At 38.8% G+C, this 17,951-nt stretch overlaps 3 protein-coding genes across 10 annotated transcripts in view; 1 reads left to right on the top strand and 2 right to left on the bottom strand.

Moving 5' to 3' along the window:
- Window positions 1–54: 54 nt before the first annotated feature.
- Window positions 55–3,587, bottom strand: samd13 (sterile alpha motif domain containing 13). Of its 3 annotated transcripts, XM_034531093.1 has the most exons (5): window positions 2,544–3,587; window positions 2,040–2,163; window positions 1,255–1,297; window positions 1,030–1,141; window positions 55–955 (listed from the first exon to the last, which is right to left on the bottom strand). In XM_034531093.1, exons 2-5 carry the CDS (start codon window positions 2,065–2,067, stop codon window positions 812–814), a joined length of 327 nt encoding a protein of 108 aa, XP_034386984.1. In that variant the 5' UTR covers window positions 2,068–2,163; window positions 2,544–3,587; the 3' UTR covers window positions 55–811. The 3 variants fall into 3 exon arrangements, with proteins under 3 accessions (XP_034386984.1, XP_034386985.1, XP_034386986.1); XM_034531094.1 differs by having other exon boundaries at window positions 1,255–2,163; XM_034531095.1 differs by lacking the exon at window positions 2,040–2,163.
- Window positions 3,588–3,712: 125 nt separating this feature from the next.
- On the bottom strand, window positions 3,713–17,487 carry prkacba (protein kinase, cAMP-dependent, catalytic, beta a). 4 transcript variants are annotated; one of them, XM_034531091.1, is made up of 11 exons: window positions 17,368–17,487; window positions 14,857–15,123; window positions 11,396–11,457; window positions 11,056–11,184; window positions 9,755–9,853; window positions 9,343–9,425; window positions 8,976–9,102; window positions 8,523–8,618; window positions 7,605–7,727; window positions 7,279–7,443; window positions 3,713–6,197 (listed from the first exon to the last, which is right to left on the bottom strand). In XM_034531091.1, exons 2-11 carry the CDS (start codon window positions 14,900–14,902, stop codon window positions 6,072–6,074), a joined length of 1,056 nt encoding a protein of 351 aa, XP_034386982.1. In that variant the 5' UTR covers window positions 14,903–15,123; window positions 17,368–17,487; the 3' UTR covers window positions 3,713–6,071. The 4 variants fall into 4 exon arrangements, with proteins under 4 accessions (XP_034386982.1, XP_034386983.1, XP_034386981.1 ...); XM_034531092.1 differs by lacking the exons at window positions 14,857–15,123; window positions 17,368–17,487 and adding exons at window positions 12,159–12,167; window positions 12,817–12,965; XM_034531090.1 differs by lacking the exon at window positions 17,368–17,487 and having other exon boundaries at window positions 14,857–15,263.
- The window catches only part of ttll7 (tubulin tyrosine ligase-like family, member 7), a 68,003-nt gene continuing 66,777 nt past the window's right edge, over window positions 16,726–17,951 (top strand). For all 3 annotated transcript variants that reach the window (XM_034531085.1, XM_034531086.1, XM_034531087.1), the window contains exon 1: window positions 16,726–17,048. The gene's annotated coding sequence lies outside the window, so the exon portion shown is untranslated. The remainder of the gene's footprint in view (window positions 17,049–17,951) is intronic.

Here is a 17,951-nt window from a genome sequence, read left to right as displayed (position 1 = left end):
GAGCTTTTGATGATTTGAAGTAAATGAAATGAAATAAATGTACAGTTATTGTTCTTTTGTGAGAAAAGAGCACCATTTATTGCAAATCTTTGATTTAGATATTCAAACTCCAGTGTTATGTTGCACATATACATTGGTCATACACACTTCAATACAGTTGTCTTGGCAACAATTCGGAAAGCACCACAGGTAGGAACAAAATAATATATACACACTAGGCCTCATGCCTAGATAATATAGGTTTGCAGGAGCAAATAGGTTTTTGTTTGGCTCCTTGTTTCTTTGACAAAATGCTTCATTGTTACATGCTAATGACGTTTCATGGACTTATCTGCACAGTTTAGAGCATAAAAAATGATTTCAGGGCAAAACGTGATGTACCAGAATCATTTTCTGCATGTATCAAAGTGTTCAGGTACAACAACATTTTTCAACTATATATCATCTTATATACAAATACTTTTTTTTTTTTAAACCAGCATGGGTTAAATTCACTTTGCACACACGCGCAAACACATTTACTTACACACAAAAATCATACCTGCACAGCTTCTTTCAAATAATAACACACTCAAAAATAAAATACTTACAGTATCTCAAGCAGGAGAAATAAGAAGGGATGAAAGGGTAAACAGCTGACTGTGCTCCATGTGAAACCCAGTTTTGGAGTCTACGCATATAAAATCATACAGCATTCAAAATCTGTTAAGGTGCCACTGTGGCCAGAGGAGTCTTTGTGAAGTGGCAGCTAACCTGGGGTCTTCTGACGCGATGATTGTCACTGAGGTGGGTGTTGGGCTGGCCTGCGGTGCTACGAGGCGTTGCTCTTGAGGTGTTGAGTTTGCAGCGGCTTCACGTGATACTCATAGATTTTCAGTGCAGGGCCGAGTTTTATCGACAGTCCCGTCAGGACGTCGTTACGCGTCATTAGCAGCAGGGACTTGCCATCGATTTCCTGTCAAGTGGATGGAGAAGTATCAGACTGATATCTTTGTATATTTTCATCACAAGCAGGAAGAAAGCACCAACCTGATCCTGAAAAGCAGTGGCTTGCTCCTCGAACCCTGTTGCTTTGAAGTAATTGACGACGTCAGCGACCCCCCAGTTGGCAGGGTCCGGCAGCTGGCCGTTCTCCACTGGGCTGCACAGTCACAGTGAATGCATTCATCTTAATGTGCACGCACACTCAGCTGTTTAACACACTCTTTCAAATCTTTTCATAAACAATGTCTTAAGACTAATTGGATATGATACCTTTTGGTGTCAACAGAGCCATTTGCCTTGTCTTCCATGCCAGCTTGTAAGAAAATAAAAAAGGGGGGGGGGGGGAATAAATTAATACAATAATACTCTTCATCCAAACAGGCATTACACCATGCAGCAACTTCAAATCAATGTTCAATATTCTCCACAAAAATCACCTTAAACAGTGTGGAAAGCATTTCCTCAAATACAACATGTCTTCACAAAATCATCTCAACTAAAAGTCAGCTGTAAACTGCTATTGCTTGTTACAATTGCCACTATGACAGGTGTGAGAATAAATGATGTGTTACAATAAAAAAATGTTGTTAGTTGCCCCTACAAAACGGGGGGAAAAACAGTCATAATTTTCCCCAAAAATAACTTATTTTCCACAGTTGTTTTCGCATTAAGTGAAAACAACTGTCGAAGTAGCTCGCGAGTAAAAATGTATACAACTTTAATTTAATTAAATTTCACACAACCGTTGTATTTCAGACTTGCATGTTTCGTATCATAAAAAAAGCCATACACTAATTTGGATTTTGAGATATTATGAGTTTAAACAGTTCTCGATGAAGCCACCAAAGGATCTGAGGCGTTTAATTTAATGCTGCATCGGACAAATGGTCAAAGCAATTTAACTCGGACTAAAAGCTGAACAAGCTGAGGCTTCTCTCCAACAGATGCTCTGGATAGACTGCTGGTGGCCAGGGCAGCTTCTACTCTCATTGAGCCAATGCAGCTTTAAATTAAAGTACTAATCTAGCCACAGGAAGGCGAAATGAGTCGCGTACAATCTGTAACGTTGCAGTAATTTTTCATCAGATGTCTTCTCTCCGAGAGCTCAGTGGGTCGGCAGCTCGAACACCGTCATTGTTTCCCTTTCTTTCTCAGTCTGGCATTCGCTGGGTGTCTTCGCTGCAATAACATTAAATAAGTACAGGTGTTCAAACAGGTAAAAGAAAACGTTTTTAGCTAAACAAAGCTAAAGGGACAAAGCTAACGCTAGTATTGTGTCTGACAGCGGAGTGAGATGCACTGAATATAACGACCCGAAACTCACGTTGTTAGCTGGATTAAAAAAATAGCAGAATAACGTTGAATGCAACATTACATTGCTGTAACTGACACGCAACGCTACAGATAAAAAGTGAAAGGAGCAACACAGTACAGCACAATAATGAAATAACGTCACGCTAATATATTGAATCGCTGCCTCTTCGTATTTCGTATTAAGCTAACGGGGATAGTTAGCTGGGTTTGCTAATACAGAATTTAACGTTAACAGTTAACGTTACCTTATTTTAGGTGATTCCTGCCTGACAACAACAACAGGGCGTCCAAGCTATACAAGAACGTTGGATAACAAAAAAGTTTCCTAAACACTGAGATGTTTTACAAATGATTAAACGTCGGTATTCATTTGATAGAATCAAGATTTAATCAAGTAAAGGCAACTAGCCCTCTTCATCGGTTTAGCTTCCTTCGCCCACATGACAGCAGAGAATCATGGGAAGTGAAGTTTTTACAGTTTCAACGCCAGCATCCGTAGTTCGGCGTGATCCGGTCAGCACCTGCTGAAGTACATCACTGCAATTACTACACATACGATATTTTTCATCACATTGAATACCGACAATTTTAGTTATAATAAAAAGAATTTATTATAGTGACATATCCTTTATTACATAAAATCTGCTACAGCAAAGTATATTCCCCTTGCAAACACAAGTAAATATGGGTGGGAAAAAACATGTCAGCCTTCTAAATTATGTGAAAGATATCCCACAAACTAAATACAGACATTTCAGATTATTGATCCCATACTGGCATGTGTGACTAGCTACGGAGAACTCATAAACGGATTTCCTGGAGTGTGAAGTGGCACAAGGAAAAGTGCCATCATTTACATCAAGTATGACAAACATTATCACACACATGAGGGATACATAACACATAAGAGCTGTGGATTTCCTACACATTTTTGTGGGAAGATTTACACACAGGCAGTTTGGATTGAAACATGCTGAATTCCCAGGTGTAGTTTTCAAAGTTTGTCCAAATTAAAATGTCATAGATTCTGCAATTACATTCTGTTCACCCTTCAAACTGGGAAAATCATGTTGGATCCCCTTGACAAAAAAGTTTATTTCCAAAGTAATAAAATACAACAAAAAGGTTCAGAAAAATAAGAAAAAAAGTTAACCTAAAAGGCTACATTTGTAAATTAGCATGAGAGGCATCAATGTGTATCAACTGGTGAGCATTTTTTCATTTCTATAAATGTTTTATTTCTAATAAGGGCAAATTAAAAAGTGGTTCAAATAAATAACCCGATATATTCACTGTAAATTACACTTTTGAGTTAAAACATTTAAAATTTAATTTTATTAGATATCTCTAAAATAAATTAAAATAGTATATAAAACAGTTGCGCCTTTAGAAATGAAACCGGGGCTAAATCAAATGTCATCATGTGTTCAATTTCAGTTTTAATTCAGCCATAGCCAATAAAAATATACAACACATTAGTATCTTAAAAAGAAGAAAAAAAAACAAAAAGCATTCAGCCACCAAACCTTTTTCACATTTGGTTGTCTAAGATTGTTGAACTTGATTAAATTGCATTTTTCTCATCCAGACACTTGAGCACCATGTCAAATAATGATCTAAACTTCAGAAGACTTATTAAATTTAAAGACTGTCAACAATGCATTATTGTTTCCAACACTATGTGAAATGCAACACTTTGATTTCCCCACAACCCTGAGTGTCCGACCTGCAGAAATGACCTCAAACTCTCACCTCCCTGTGGACGGCAGGGACAAACTTCACTCGAGAATATCAACCGATCACAGAAGCAAGAGCAATCAGGTCTTTTCTGACTTTTGGAAGTTCAACAAGCGGACACCTTGGCCTTGTAGGTATTAAACCTTTTGACATACAAATTCTCTAATCGCCTGTCAAATACACATATCAATTAGTCACTCCATTTCAGCAGCAAGAACAGGCAATGTGTCCGAATTCAGGGGAATAGGTGGTGCTCTGTATAGAAAAATCCCTCATAAAACCTATATTTCACTTGAATTAAATATGTGTAGACAATAACTTAACAGAAGGAATTTCCAATGAAAATATTCTTCAAAAGTCACACTATTTTGACCTTATTCCCATTGAAAATCTGTAACAAGACAACAACATTTGCCTGTTAACGTCTTCTTACTGACCTGACTTAGCCTGAGCCATTTTGCGAGGAAGAGAGAGCAAATATTGCTTCATCACAGTGTACAAATTGGTTAAAAATGATGCAAAGAGACTACAAACTATAGTTGAGGTAAGTATGTTTCAACCAAGTGGTGACCAAGATGAATACTTTAAGGTTATGATATTTCAGTTATTATTTCATGGTTAATGGTTTAGTTTTGCTTCCATGGGATTATTTAGAGGAATATGTCACTCAGATAAAATCTAAGATCTAATGCATCAACATCCCAGGCTATGAAACTATTAAAAAAAGGTAACAAAACACAACAACTAAAAATATGGGGAAATCTTCAGGGCACTATTAGCTTGTTGTGACACTGCTATACAAATGTAACAAACATGCAAACGTAAAATTAAAAATAAAACAAATATGGCAGTTGCACATGTCTTCTCAGAGCACGGTGTAATTTACAAACACAAATCGGAAAGAAACCCAGAACGGACACAATATGTCCGTGTGACCAACACTGCTTCGCATCCACAGCAACATACTCTCAAGAAAACCTAACAAAGTGATCTTTCAGCAATTATGCCATGTCAATACAATTCATACATTGGACGTACCAAAAACAGAGGACCCCGTTGTGCGGAGTGAACACCTTTAGTTTTCCTTCCTTGTGAAACAAGAGTTGTCCCTGAAAAATATATATTCTCATTCCTTTCATTTAATTCCACACCCAGTCTGAGATGCGACTAGATATGGATAAAACAATGCTACAATTGAGCTAATACAGCACTGACAAGTTTCTGCTCTATAATAACACTTGTCACTGTTAATTCATCTCTTCAAGAACTGAATGTCTGGGTGCTAAAACTCAGAAACTTCAAGAAGCCATCAGTGTTGCTCTGCTTTCACTAAGCACCAGTTTCTTCGTTTGGAATTTGGTCATGCTATAACAACACAAAGTGTTTGAAGATTGTATGTCTCAAATACGTGTATATATATCTATATGCACAAACACACACACACACTTCTAGGTCATAAGGACACCAGAATGATGAATAATGGTTGATGTTAAAGTGTTCATGATTGAGGAATAATAAACTGAACCTTAAAACACACCCAGTCATGGAACAGACGAAATATAACTGGCAAGACTCATTATCAGAGATGCAAACCAAAACAATCCCTTCCATTTTCCCAAAGCTTAAATCACAATATGTGCAATACCAGCTAATACAATCATTCACTTTTGGTGCCATTTAAAAAAATGGGCATAAGATTAGTCTTCATGTTGCTTTCCAAATCATTATTTAAATCGAAATAAGGAGAAGGGAGCGGCGTACGGAAAAACTAAAAACAGAGGAAAGAAAGACAAAAGATGAGAACGTGGTCTAGTATTTTTTGTGTTGCAGCACAAGGGATGTCTGCATAATGTGCCCGTGTATAGGATAGTGCTTACTGCACGCAGGATCATGGCAAGAAGGACCTCATTCAGCTGTGTGGAATGAAGGAACGAGGCATTTGTTTTGAACACGCGATGGCCTCAGTTCCACCTTAACCCTCAGGAGAGTGCAAATATCCCGAAACGTGTGAGCCTGACGGGGCTCTTGCCCATTTACTAGAACTCAGCAAACTCTTTTGCACACTTTTCTGTTTGCGAGACACGAATGTCTTCCTCTTCGTAATCGTCAAAGTTGCTCGTGTCTCCCGGACCTCTGCACTTCGGCAAGAAGGGAGCTTCAACCTAAAAATGCAGAAGAAAGTAAGGAATTGTTTTCGGATTATTAATTCAAGTCTGGCAAACAATGGCTGGTGTTTATACATGGGATATTATGTTCTGTTAAAATACTAAACTTCATTAGTCCTTTAAATGATAAAGAGGGTTGTGTGCATTGGTGTGATGCCAACTGTCTCATTTTAAATGTGAGAAATATTTAGGAGGTGGTACGGGACCTTAAATTAGTGGGGGATCATAATCCGGTGTTCATACATGATGAACTAATATATCGGAGCTGACTTTAACCAAACCTGTCGTTTGGTTAAAGTCAGCGGTTTTCCAATATACCAGATATTCAGAACTTGTTATGATCTGATCAAGTGGTTACAAATTGACATTGGTTGACATCCTTTAAAAATCGGTGTTAATTTTATTAACGAAAACTATGACGAAATATGATCGCACACCTTTTTTTCCCCCCCAGGACTAACATTACACGAGGATGAAAAGTTACAGACTTTATTAAACACCAGTTGTGACAATATAAACATGAAATAGCGTTGACGAATAAAAAGATTAGTATAATGCATAATGTTTGTGAGTTAGGTGGTTGGCTAAATGTATATTTTTACTTATTCTCTTAACGTGTTGTTTTCAAATCAGATAATGACAAAGAAAAAAAATCTTAATTAAAATAACAAACAAAACTATTGGTTTTGGCTAGACATATAATATATATCAATATAATCTGATGACAAAAAAAAATCAGACTAAGACTAAAGAAAAAAACATTTTGAAAACATTTAACATTGATTAGAATGTTAACTACAACTGGACAAAAATGTTTTAAATGAGTTTAAAACTATGAAAAAAAGTAAATGTGACTCAAATTAAAAAGCATTTTCGGTCTAAAATAGTTTTCAAAATGGTGGTCCTAAAATTCAGTCATCATAAAATACATTCAGCAAATAGTGTTTTCACTGCCAAACCCATCATGGTTTGGCAGTTAAATCATTTGGTCCTTACTAAAGGACCAAATGATGGATAGTAATTTAGTCACTAAATGTTTCCGGGTTTACAATCATGTTATGACACAATGACTACCTACCTTTCTCTCATAGATGGCAATCCAGTCTGTTTGGGAGAACCACTTGTGATTTTTTATGTCATTCACACCATTCTTCAGGTTGCCAAATCTCTTGGTCAGGTCTACCTGGAGCAGGTTTCTCAGCAGATCCTTCAGGTCGGAGCTAAAGTGAGAAGGAAATCGTACCTACAGGAGCGAAAAATGGGAATTACCGAGCATGATCAACACAAAGACACACGCTATTCACCCATTTAATATAACTAACATATGGTTACAGTATACAAAAGAGCAATAAAAACACAGAATGGCAAGTTGATGGTGGTGATTATGTAACCATCTCTGCATACCTTGCCAGACACAATCTTTTCGTAGATCTGGATCGGCTGATCAGCGAAAAAGGGAGGGTAACCAGCAGCCATTTCATAGATGAGAACTCCAAGAGCCCACCAGTCCACAGCTTTGTTGTAGCCCTGGAGTCATGAACAGAAAAATAAATGTATAATTTTCATGCAAAAAAAAGCTTATTGTTTGTCTTGTCTATATGTTTAGGTTCATTGTACTGCAGCATTTATCTACCACACTTTATATCGATATCAGCAGGCAAAACCTTCAAAGACTGCAACTTATACAAAACACTGCTGCGGGGCTTTTAATCGTATTAAAGCCGGGCTCAGACTACAGGAGTTTCAAATCCTAAATGGTTTTGAAATCGGGTAGCATCACACACATAAGGAGAAACTTCACAGATGTGTTTCTCTCAAATCTCAAACATGCACACCATACAAAAAGATGTGAAAATAATGGTGCATCACATACTACAGGATATAACTGATATCACATGATATCATGGGGAAGCAGATGTGGGGCTTGAACCTTTACCGTTGCTTGGATACCCAGTCAGCTGTCTCTTGTCTCTCTATCATCCAGATTTTAACTCATATCCCCTCACATCCCCAGATACTCTGGGCCAAACATTGATAACGACCAAAGCCCCGGACAGGATTTCCCCTCCGATTGTATCCATTTAAACAAGTTATCCTGTTTTATATCTTGTACATGTTTTTAGATTTATTATTGCTTTGTTGTAAAGCACCTTGTAACTTGGTTTTGAAATATGCTATGCTATATAATTAAAGTTATTGTTATAAAATTGGGGTTACTATCCCTAAAATTCTGAACCTTTTTCTCTAAAAATAAATGTGAAGACCCTTCAAAGCTGAATGTCAAAACCTGTATTTGGGCTGTATTGGGCACAAAGGGTTCACCTTGCTGAGGATGATCTCTGGAGCCAGGTACTCAGGAGTTCCACACAATGTCCAGGTCCTGCCTTTTACTCTTTTGGCAAAGCCAAAGTCTGTGACCTGAAGAAAGAACAATGGGAGCATGATAAGAAAAGTAAAGACGTAAAAGGCAAAGTTCACATGTACTACACTACAACCCATGGCAGTCAACAGAAGCCTACATCTGTTCTTTTTTAGACATCCAACTCGGCTGAAACCAATTAAATGTGTCTTCTTGCTATTTTCTGTGTCACCTGGTTTTATATTCATAAGCAGTAGGTCCACATATTCTTTCTTGGTTGTTTTCAACTAGCAGGTGATGAATTTCTGATTAAACTTCTCAGTTAAAACTAATAGTTTACGAACATAACTTGTTAATGACTGATACCTTTGCATTTAGTTTACTTTTCTTTTATCAACTTTACACAGACTGTGTACCTGGATATAACCATGTTGATCTATGAGCAGGTTTTCAGGCTTCAGGTCTCTGTAGATGAGGTCTAAGGAGTGAAGGTACTCAAAGGTGAGTACTATCTGAGCTGCATAAAATCTTGCATGGTGTTCACTGAAAGAATGGAGGGTGGACAGTCAAGACATTGGTGTAATATATGAAGACGAGTCTCCTCTGAGTGAACAAGCAAACTCAATCATTTATTGTATAGCCCGAAAATAATGTCCTTCTTGAGCTATTCCATCCAGGACATTGACAGACCACAGTTAGCTAATTGATATCCAGTTATAAGTGGCCGATACAGCATTTTACAAAAAAAACCCACCTCAAACATAATTCAGATGTACACTATACCTGAACCTTCCAATACGTCTGAGGTGTGAGAACATCTCTCCACCGGGCACATATTCCATCACCATGTAGAGGTTTGAGTTGTCCTGTTAATCAAAGCAAGACATCTTTAAGCAGCTCCTGTACCAACTGATCGAACTTGCATATTAAATGGTAAGTGGTCTTCAAGTAGGGAAATAAAACATCACAAAAACAATAGTACATTATGTGGTTATCTTCTCGGTTGAAGTTGTTTTCAATTATAAACATAAAGTTGGCTGGTCCTTTTGAGATTAATACTATACTATCTGTAGCACATGTACACACACACTTCTGTCAGGTTAGCATTAGGATTCCTTGGTGAAAGATATTTAAAAAAACAACGATAATGTGGTAACCATATAGTTAGTTGCAAGAGGTGGTTGCCAGCATGTACCTTGAAAGCATACTCCAATCTGACAAGGAAGGGGAAAGAGACGGCCTGTAGTATCTTCTTCTCATTTAGTGTGTGTTCTATCTGCTTCAACTTTACTACCTGAAAAACACAAGACACAATGTAAGTACTACGGTTATATTGAGCGCAGCGTTTTCTTGATAACCGAGTATGTATGTATCATTTTCCCAAACGTAAATGAATAAATACTTTGAGAGTATGCCTGATTAAAAAGTCAATAACCACAAACAGGTGTTGCATGTTTGAGCTCAATTTAAAGAATGGCATTTTTATTTATGCGTTATATTTTATGTCTGTCCTCTCATGTCAGCTGCTGGCTTCCATTAATTTCAGTAAGGTGTGAAAAGCAACTTGCACTGTTCTCTTTAGTCTGTTGTTGAAGGTGTTATTAGTTTGAAACCCCCACCATGACATTCATCTGGTGCATTGATGAGTTGGTGGGAAGCTCCGACTTGAAAGTCAGGTGTTAAATGGCATTGCATCCACAAGCCATATTGTCAGACAACAATAAGCAAAAAGTAGACATGACAAAGGAATGTCCTAATTTGCTCGGTCCTTGAGTTTAAAAGTCTTACATTAACTCAATCCACAGTTTCAACTGCATTACCACACAATGATATAACACCTGGTCATGACTGTTACTGTGATGAATTACTCACTGCATCTCAAACAACGTAATTTGCATGCACTACTGAAATAGCTAAAAGGGAAAACAATGGCAACCTGTGATGCAGTAAATACACATTGGCAAACCTGTGCATGCATGGCATGCCTTGGAAAATAGTCAGCAGCAATGTGAAATGTTCATGCTTAGTAGTAGCATAGTAGTAGGATAAGAAAAACACATAATTAAATTCAAGACCCCTGTGATGGACTAATAAAAGTTCAGTGTGCAGACAAAAAAAAAAGCCAAGTGAGCAGACATCGATAGTAATAAATGTCTTTGAGCAATACAGCTGAAACCGAAAGTCAGGGCGCTTTACCTCTAAAGCCAACTGTGTGAAATTCAAGGAAACAGTGTACTGTTACATGAGGACACGCTAAACTCCTCCTACGACTCTCACATCAGCATTAAAAGATCAAAACTCTCATGTGAAGCGCCTCTGAGGTTTTCAACGATAACATGAGGAAAGGTTCAATTTCCTTTTACAAGATGTGCTGTATTTATGTAGTTACACTATTTGTCAAGCGTGCAGGAGTTTGCTTTTCACAGACTACCTGAATTTATGACCCTAGTTCTTATGAGATGGGTAAAGAGATTTCTTTAAAAGCCATGCACTTACTTTTTGTTTATCCAAGATCTTCATGGCGTAGAACTGATTTGTTTCTTTATGTTTGACAAGCATAACTCGCCCGAATGAACCAGTGCCCAGCGTCTTGAACCTGTCAAAGTCATCCAGGCCAGTTGTGCTCTGAGGAAACATTGGCAGTGGACGTGAAGACAGCAAACTGATGATTTAGATGCTTTATTTCAGCATGTACATTTGGTGTCAGTGCAGCTCTTATGTGGCATTTTGTCTCCACGAAGCTCTGAGTAAAAACACACAATCTGGGTGATGTTTGCACAATAAATGTCCTTTAGTGTCACAGTACAATTACGCAATCAGGTAGCAAACAACTTACCTGTGGTGGACACTCCCATTTTCTTAAAAAATCTTCTTTGGCTTTAGCTAAGAACTCTTTCACTATAAAAAGAGACAGATGTGGGTTTTAACAATCAGCCTTTTTGTACTCGCATAGTATCAGTTAACATGTTGAGGAAAATAAACTGGGGCACTTTAACGCGTTCGGGAAAATAAACCAAGGCAGTTCACATGTTGAGGGAAACAAATGCATTTTAAGGTCAAGCAAATGTCAAGTACCGAGGATGCAGGAATATACTTGACAAAACAACAAAACATAACCCCCCTCCCCCCCACACTCAAAAACACACGTCTAACCAGGGAATTTTAATTAATAAAGTGATGCAAAAGGCTCTTGTTGACTTTAAAGAATTGGCCAATTCAAATAAAAGCTATTCTGCATCCCTTTCAGGAGTAGATGCGAGTAAAGGAAGGAGACAGTAATACTGGGCGAAGAAAAAAAGATAAAATAGAGAACATAACTGAGGCTACAGTGCAGGCATTAGAAAGACATTGTGAAAGTCACAGCAGACATGAGATGTCCCAAGTCACAGAGTCATGGCAGGTATCTAATCTCTTGTTGGTGGTGCATTTGGTATGTGGTTGCTGATTTAAATGCATACCTGGCATTGAAGGACTATGTGGAAGCTGTATGTTAACAGACTACTAACTAACCCCAATCTTAGTAATACCTAGATGTGGTAGAAGTGTAGAATAAACGTTTTATCTGTGACTTAGGATGGCTCATGGAAAAATTAGCATACCAAAAGTCTCTACAGTTCACCAAGTGGTTTGCAGGAACATTCACCCACATGGATGGAAATGGTGGAGAAGAGAAAGAGAGGAAGAAACATTTATGAAGTGCTTAAAACAAGAACATTTGAGATTCAAGTGGTTTGAATGCAACACATAACAAAATGAAAAAAGAGGAGGACAACTACCAGAAGTTAAACATTATTCAAATAGTCTCCCTTGAAGTAACACAATAATTGATTGGAAGACACATTTCTTCAATGGACTATAATTGACTACTAAGCTAAAACCTATTAATAGTCAAGGGTTTTTAGTTGCTTACAATCAGCCAATAAGTGGATATTTCTGTTAATATGGGGTTGATTATTTACAGTAGGTAGCCTTTAATACTTAGACCTAACTTTCTTTTTCTTTCTTAGCAGTATTGCAGGAAGCTTTTACAATCTTTCAACAACATGTTTAAACTACAAATATCTGTCACATAGACTATACAACAGTGATTGAAAAGACATTGTGCAGAGCACACACAAATCACATTTCATACTTGAAAAACATCACACAAAAATGACAGGACAGAGATGATGCAAGCAACTGAAGCACCACAAATGGCCCGTTCTACAACGCTTATGTTACTAAATATCAAAGAAATACTCAAACTTAGAGCTTTACCAAACTTGTTTAAAGAGTTGTACCACATTAGACTAATACTCCACTTGGTGAAACTTAATCTAAATCAGTTTTCCGACACACAAAAAACTACAAACACAGGCTGACACTCGTCCGGTTTAGAGCTGCAGATGGCAGCCGTAACATTTTAAGTGTAAAAGCAACACGCCCAAGCACTTACTGAACTTATCCCACATGATGGTGAACTCAGATATATGAGGCACCTCACTCTCTTGTCCCCTCTGCTCTTGGCTACTCTTACGACATCTATGGAAAAGGCGACTGGCGAAGGATTGGTCCTTTCCCTGGGCCATTTTGAGACAAATTTCTTGCTGCGTGAGGGAAAAGGCTGACAGGCAAAAAATAACCGTTTTCAGACTGAAGACCAATGAGTGATACGAACTTCCTGTATGTAGTCAAGTGCATTGCAATGCTTGGCTAACCACATACAATTAAGCTTCCTGTTCAAGTCCTCCGCTTCAGTTCAAACGGCCAACTGCATATCTACTTTCTCTATGTGGTGTTAAAAACACTTATTGGTCTGAAATGCAAATGGTGGTGTTGTTGTTTTGACAAAAGGTGTATAAAGTAAGCAAAGCACACAAAAAGGCCAGCCTCTTATGGTTATGTCAAAATGTGTGGTGCATTCAGAGTGCTGATAAGGAAACTGGAGGCCTGCAACACCCACTCTCTGACTTAGAGCAAAATAATCTCCAGGTTATCGTGCTCTCTGGTGGTAAAGTTTAACTATGCAGTTCTTTAAAGAGCTTTCCCCTATGCTTAAAGTCACCCTGACGAACTGACCCTAATGCTGCACATTTGTTTCCATTTTTAATAGATAGTGTACTGGAAATGCAGGTTTGTTACAGGAATGTGTGCACTCTGAATTATTAAATATATCAAATGCAAACAGAAATATAAATGACAACAACAAAGTCTTAACAGCTTGTTTCTGTACCTGGCAGTTTGAGTCACACTATTATTGTACACACCTTTCAATGCCTCCCTGCAGAAACTACAGGTACCTTGAATAACAAGACTGCAAGGACTACTGCCAACCAGAAAGCAGGTCAAGATCAGTGCTCTCCGGACAGACAGTTTAGTGGATTAGTTTGGTCATTACTGACAAATGAACACTAAACACAACACAGTGGCCTCTGGCTATTGATTTTAAGTGATTGATGGAGCACTTCAGATTGAAAAATTGGTATTCAACAGGTGCAATTTGACTAGGACGGGAGCTACCTCTCCTTGATGTTATAGCACCAAGGCAACACATTAATGTCACTGCAAGAAAGCAGCAATCGAGGCATAGCATTTTGATTTACAGTAAACTTGTTGACAGCTGAGATGACCCATCAAGTAAATGGGGTTGGATAGAAAACCTTGCTAGCCATTTTGCAGCCCTTGTTTGGAAAACAAAGCATCACTAGACACCAAAAACACATTCACCACCATTATTGCCATCATTAGCCTGCTTTAACCAAATCAAGCAGCCATCTGGTCAACTTGTCTCTCAGCCCTATCAGGTACCTGTTGTTGTTGGCAGTGACTCGGCCTTGTGCCGCAACGTTATGGCTCTATGAAGCTGATATTCACTTTTTGGGGGGAAATTAAACATTGTGCTTGTATAACTTCAGTTACACGTTACAGAGTGGGCGAAAATAAAACCCTTCAAATCGTTGAGTCAAGCATCTCTTTGCATTCACTGCTGTGGGGAAACCTTCAACAGGATGGCGAGGACCTCACTGTCATTTGCTCAATTATTACTTTCAATAATTGTCTGTAAAGTGCCATCATCTGTGGCACTGTTACCAAGTGAGATAACCAAACAGGCACCACAACAATGGAGCTAACGAACCTAAACTGCCCGAACAAAGATGGTTCTTCTCTGCAGCCCATATTACTGTAACGTTGCTGTCTGCGACCACTGGACAACCACCGCTAAAGGCTGCACTCCAATGACTTTATGATATGCTAACGCTGTAGAATAGCCAACGCGAGCCGGCCAGAAGGCCAGCTGGATGATTTTCAGGTACTCACCGCTCTCTTGCTCGTTGCCTTTCTTGGCAGTCGCTGTGTTTCCCATCGTAGGAGGACGGGGCGATGCACAGCTGGCTAGGAGCGACGATGGTGGCGGTTAGCTAACAGGGTCCTCCGTTAGCTAGCTAACAAATTTCAGCTCGTGCCAGCTGGATGGCTAACAACAACATCAATGTCTTCTTTTTGTGTACAGAACCTCGACGTGACCCGCTAACCGCCCTGCTGGTCTCTATGCACAATGTCCTTTGCCGTTCAGGTATGCCTCCACTGGAATGAAAACATGATCCACACTTTTCACCTCTGTCTACTGTCGTCTTGTGCTGCGTTCACTTCATATGGGAATACCCACGGAGCAGACTTCAATGGGTGAAATGCTGCTTTCAAGTGCCGGTCGGTAATCGTAGATATATGTCACATGATTTATTATGTAACAGTTGTTTGTTATATTCATATTTGAACAATTAATTACATAGTATTCTCAATCACTTTGGTGGATGACCAGTGGTCACTCTGTGCTTAAAATATGCATCTCAAAACTATTATTACTATTATTGTTTTCTTGTCATTACTATGGTCACCCATTGATTCTCCATCAGACATCCCTTTTGGGTGGGCTTAAGTTTGTTGACAAGACAATTATCCTAAATATGAATCTACTTTGGGTCATTTTAGAAATAAGCATATTCATTAAAACATGTTACTCAGTCAGGGATGGATGAAAGCTATCCAGCCAATTAAAACAGTTAAGACTTTTGGACCACACACTTAAAGTGATGGAAACCTTTACATTTGCAAGTGTGAATTATGATTATTGTATTTCCTATGATTCATGAATGCAGCATTTTTGACAGAGCAGTTACAAACAAAGTCAAGTGTGTTTTGAAGAAAACATGCATACTTTAGTTGAGGACATGAAAAAAAAGAAAAGATGGGTGAATCCTTGTGATGAGATGCACAAGTGGTCATTGGAATCTTTTCAGTAGTAGACGCTTCAGTTTGAAGTAAAATGTTTGTGATATGTTATACAAATAAGATATATATATACAATTGAATAAAAAGTAAAATATAATTGTTGACCTTGCCCTCCCTTTAATTTACATCTGCAAGGCTGCCAGTTAGTTTGGTTAGAATTTAAATGTCTTAAGATGCCCCATGACTAACAGGCCCAAACCCCAAAGTAATCGTTTTAAAATCAATTATCTATTCAACAAAATGTCCCAGCACATCTATGAGGGATGAGGCAGGATACTTGGCCTAGTAACTTTAGTTTTTTTGCACTCTTTTCTTCTAATGCTTTTTTCGGGGACATAAAGTGCTATCTATTGTTTAACTCCATAGTTTTACCTCAATCCAACAACTGAAGGCGAAAAACAAAACTAAAGAAATGTCTTTGACTACAAAATACTGATGTTGTCATTAAATTAAAGATGATTAAAGTAATCAAATAATTTGCACAACCTCACGTCAATTAGCCTGAACTGATCTCTTGAAACAATGTACGTAATTCACAACATATAAGTTTGAAAGAAAGTGTCTGGGATAGTTTCAGGAATATTTCCAAGTTGTTACAGCGATAAATAGGTAACAATAACTGAATGGCACGGGCATGACCTCTGAGGGGGACGCACCCATAATCGATTGTTTTCTTTTAGCACCATGGTCAGCGACACAGTTGCTCCGTAGCTTCCCCGTGTTTGTATCAGCGCGTTGTGGAGGAAGAGCTGCACCGAAACCTACGATCAATAATTACCGAAACGGTGTACAACATATACCTCGCAGCTTTAGTAAGACTTGTGTTGTCACTCACAACTAGTTAAGAGTGCACAATAATATGCGCTGATTTAACATGTCCGCCCTACGGTACACTAAACGTCACATTGGTATCAGATTGAGAACGCAAACTTCAGCACTTCATTCAGTCCCCCCCCTCTCTCTGAGCGAATGGTTTAACCCATGGACTCGCTCCAGCACTCGCAGCGCACAATATGACTTAAAAGATACAGATTTTGTCAACCAACGTCCGTCTTCAATAGTAACGTCGTTACAAACCATGAACACTGTTGTATTCTATAAAACACTATTGGGACTGAACAGTTTAAAAAAAGAGAGAGACCCCAGTGTGTCACTTAACGGCGGCTGTGTCGGTCGGATGACACCAGCAAAAGAGCTGCACCGCCAGTGGAATAAATAAGGTAACGTGAACGGGCTACTTCGCCTTCGCTTCTCCATCCTTTGCTAGGTAGTGCGGCTAAGCTAACTGTACAGTAGCCCAGGGTCATTGCGTTTCCTTTTTAATATTAGACCGCATCTCATTCAGCTGCTTGCTATTTCATTTGGGAGCTGTGGTAAAAACGAAAGAGGCCGTAACGAAATGTCTGTAACGTTACATTTGATGGTAGCAATTTAACTGGATCGTTTTCTTGTGTGATCCTCCCACCTGACCTATACAAGTGGCTAGCAACCCAACGTTAGCTACTGCTTGCTAGCAACTTATTGATGTAAATAATTCACCTGCTTTTAGGCTTTGTGGCATTTCATTTGTGAGCGCGAGCGATTTCCTGGAAGACCCTGATACCCACGTTGCATGCGAGGTTTAAGACTACCAGCTTGGGCTAATCCAGAAACCCAGGCAAGACACGTTGAAGGGGAGGGCCTACTATTCTTTCAGTGGCCAGGATGATACCATGTTGACTGCCGTGCTGTGACAAGCACTGGTCCCCCTCGCTGCTCTTACAGCGTAGCTTCTTAGCTCAGGCTATATAGCTTTGCATGTAAAGCAGTCTGTCCTAACGTGGTCTGTTTTGTAGTCCAGTGTGCCACTTATACACCACATGCTGATAGAGCACCCTGGACCATTCCTAAAAAAGCAGACGTGTTACATAATAATTACAACATAACATATGATTTATAGATGGCATCATGCCTCCTGGACTTATCCCAGAGATCAGGCTGTTAAGAAGGATATGATATGTATGAGCTTTTTATTTTCATGCAGGCTGAATGAAGTTGGCATCCTGCAGTTTTGGGGTTAATATCGGATACTCAGTGCAGCACATTGCACCTACAATAACTGATCAATTAGGCTTGTTACATGC

Source organism: Cyclopterus lumpus, chromosome 4, assembly GCF_009769545.1.
Source record: "Cyclopterus lumpus isolate fCycLum1 chromosome 4, fCycLum1.pri, whole genome shotgun sequence".
NCBI classification, from domain to species: domain Eukaryota; kingdom Metazoa; phylum Chordata; class Actinopteri; order Perciformes; family Cyclopteridae; genus Cyclopterus; species Cyclopterus lumpus.
Note: the sequence above shows the minus strand (reverse complement) of the source record. Positions and strands in the feature narration are given on the sequence as shown.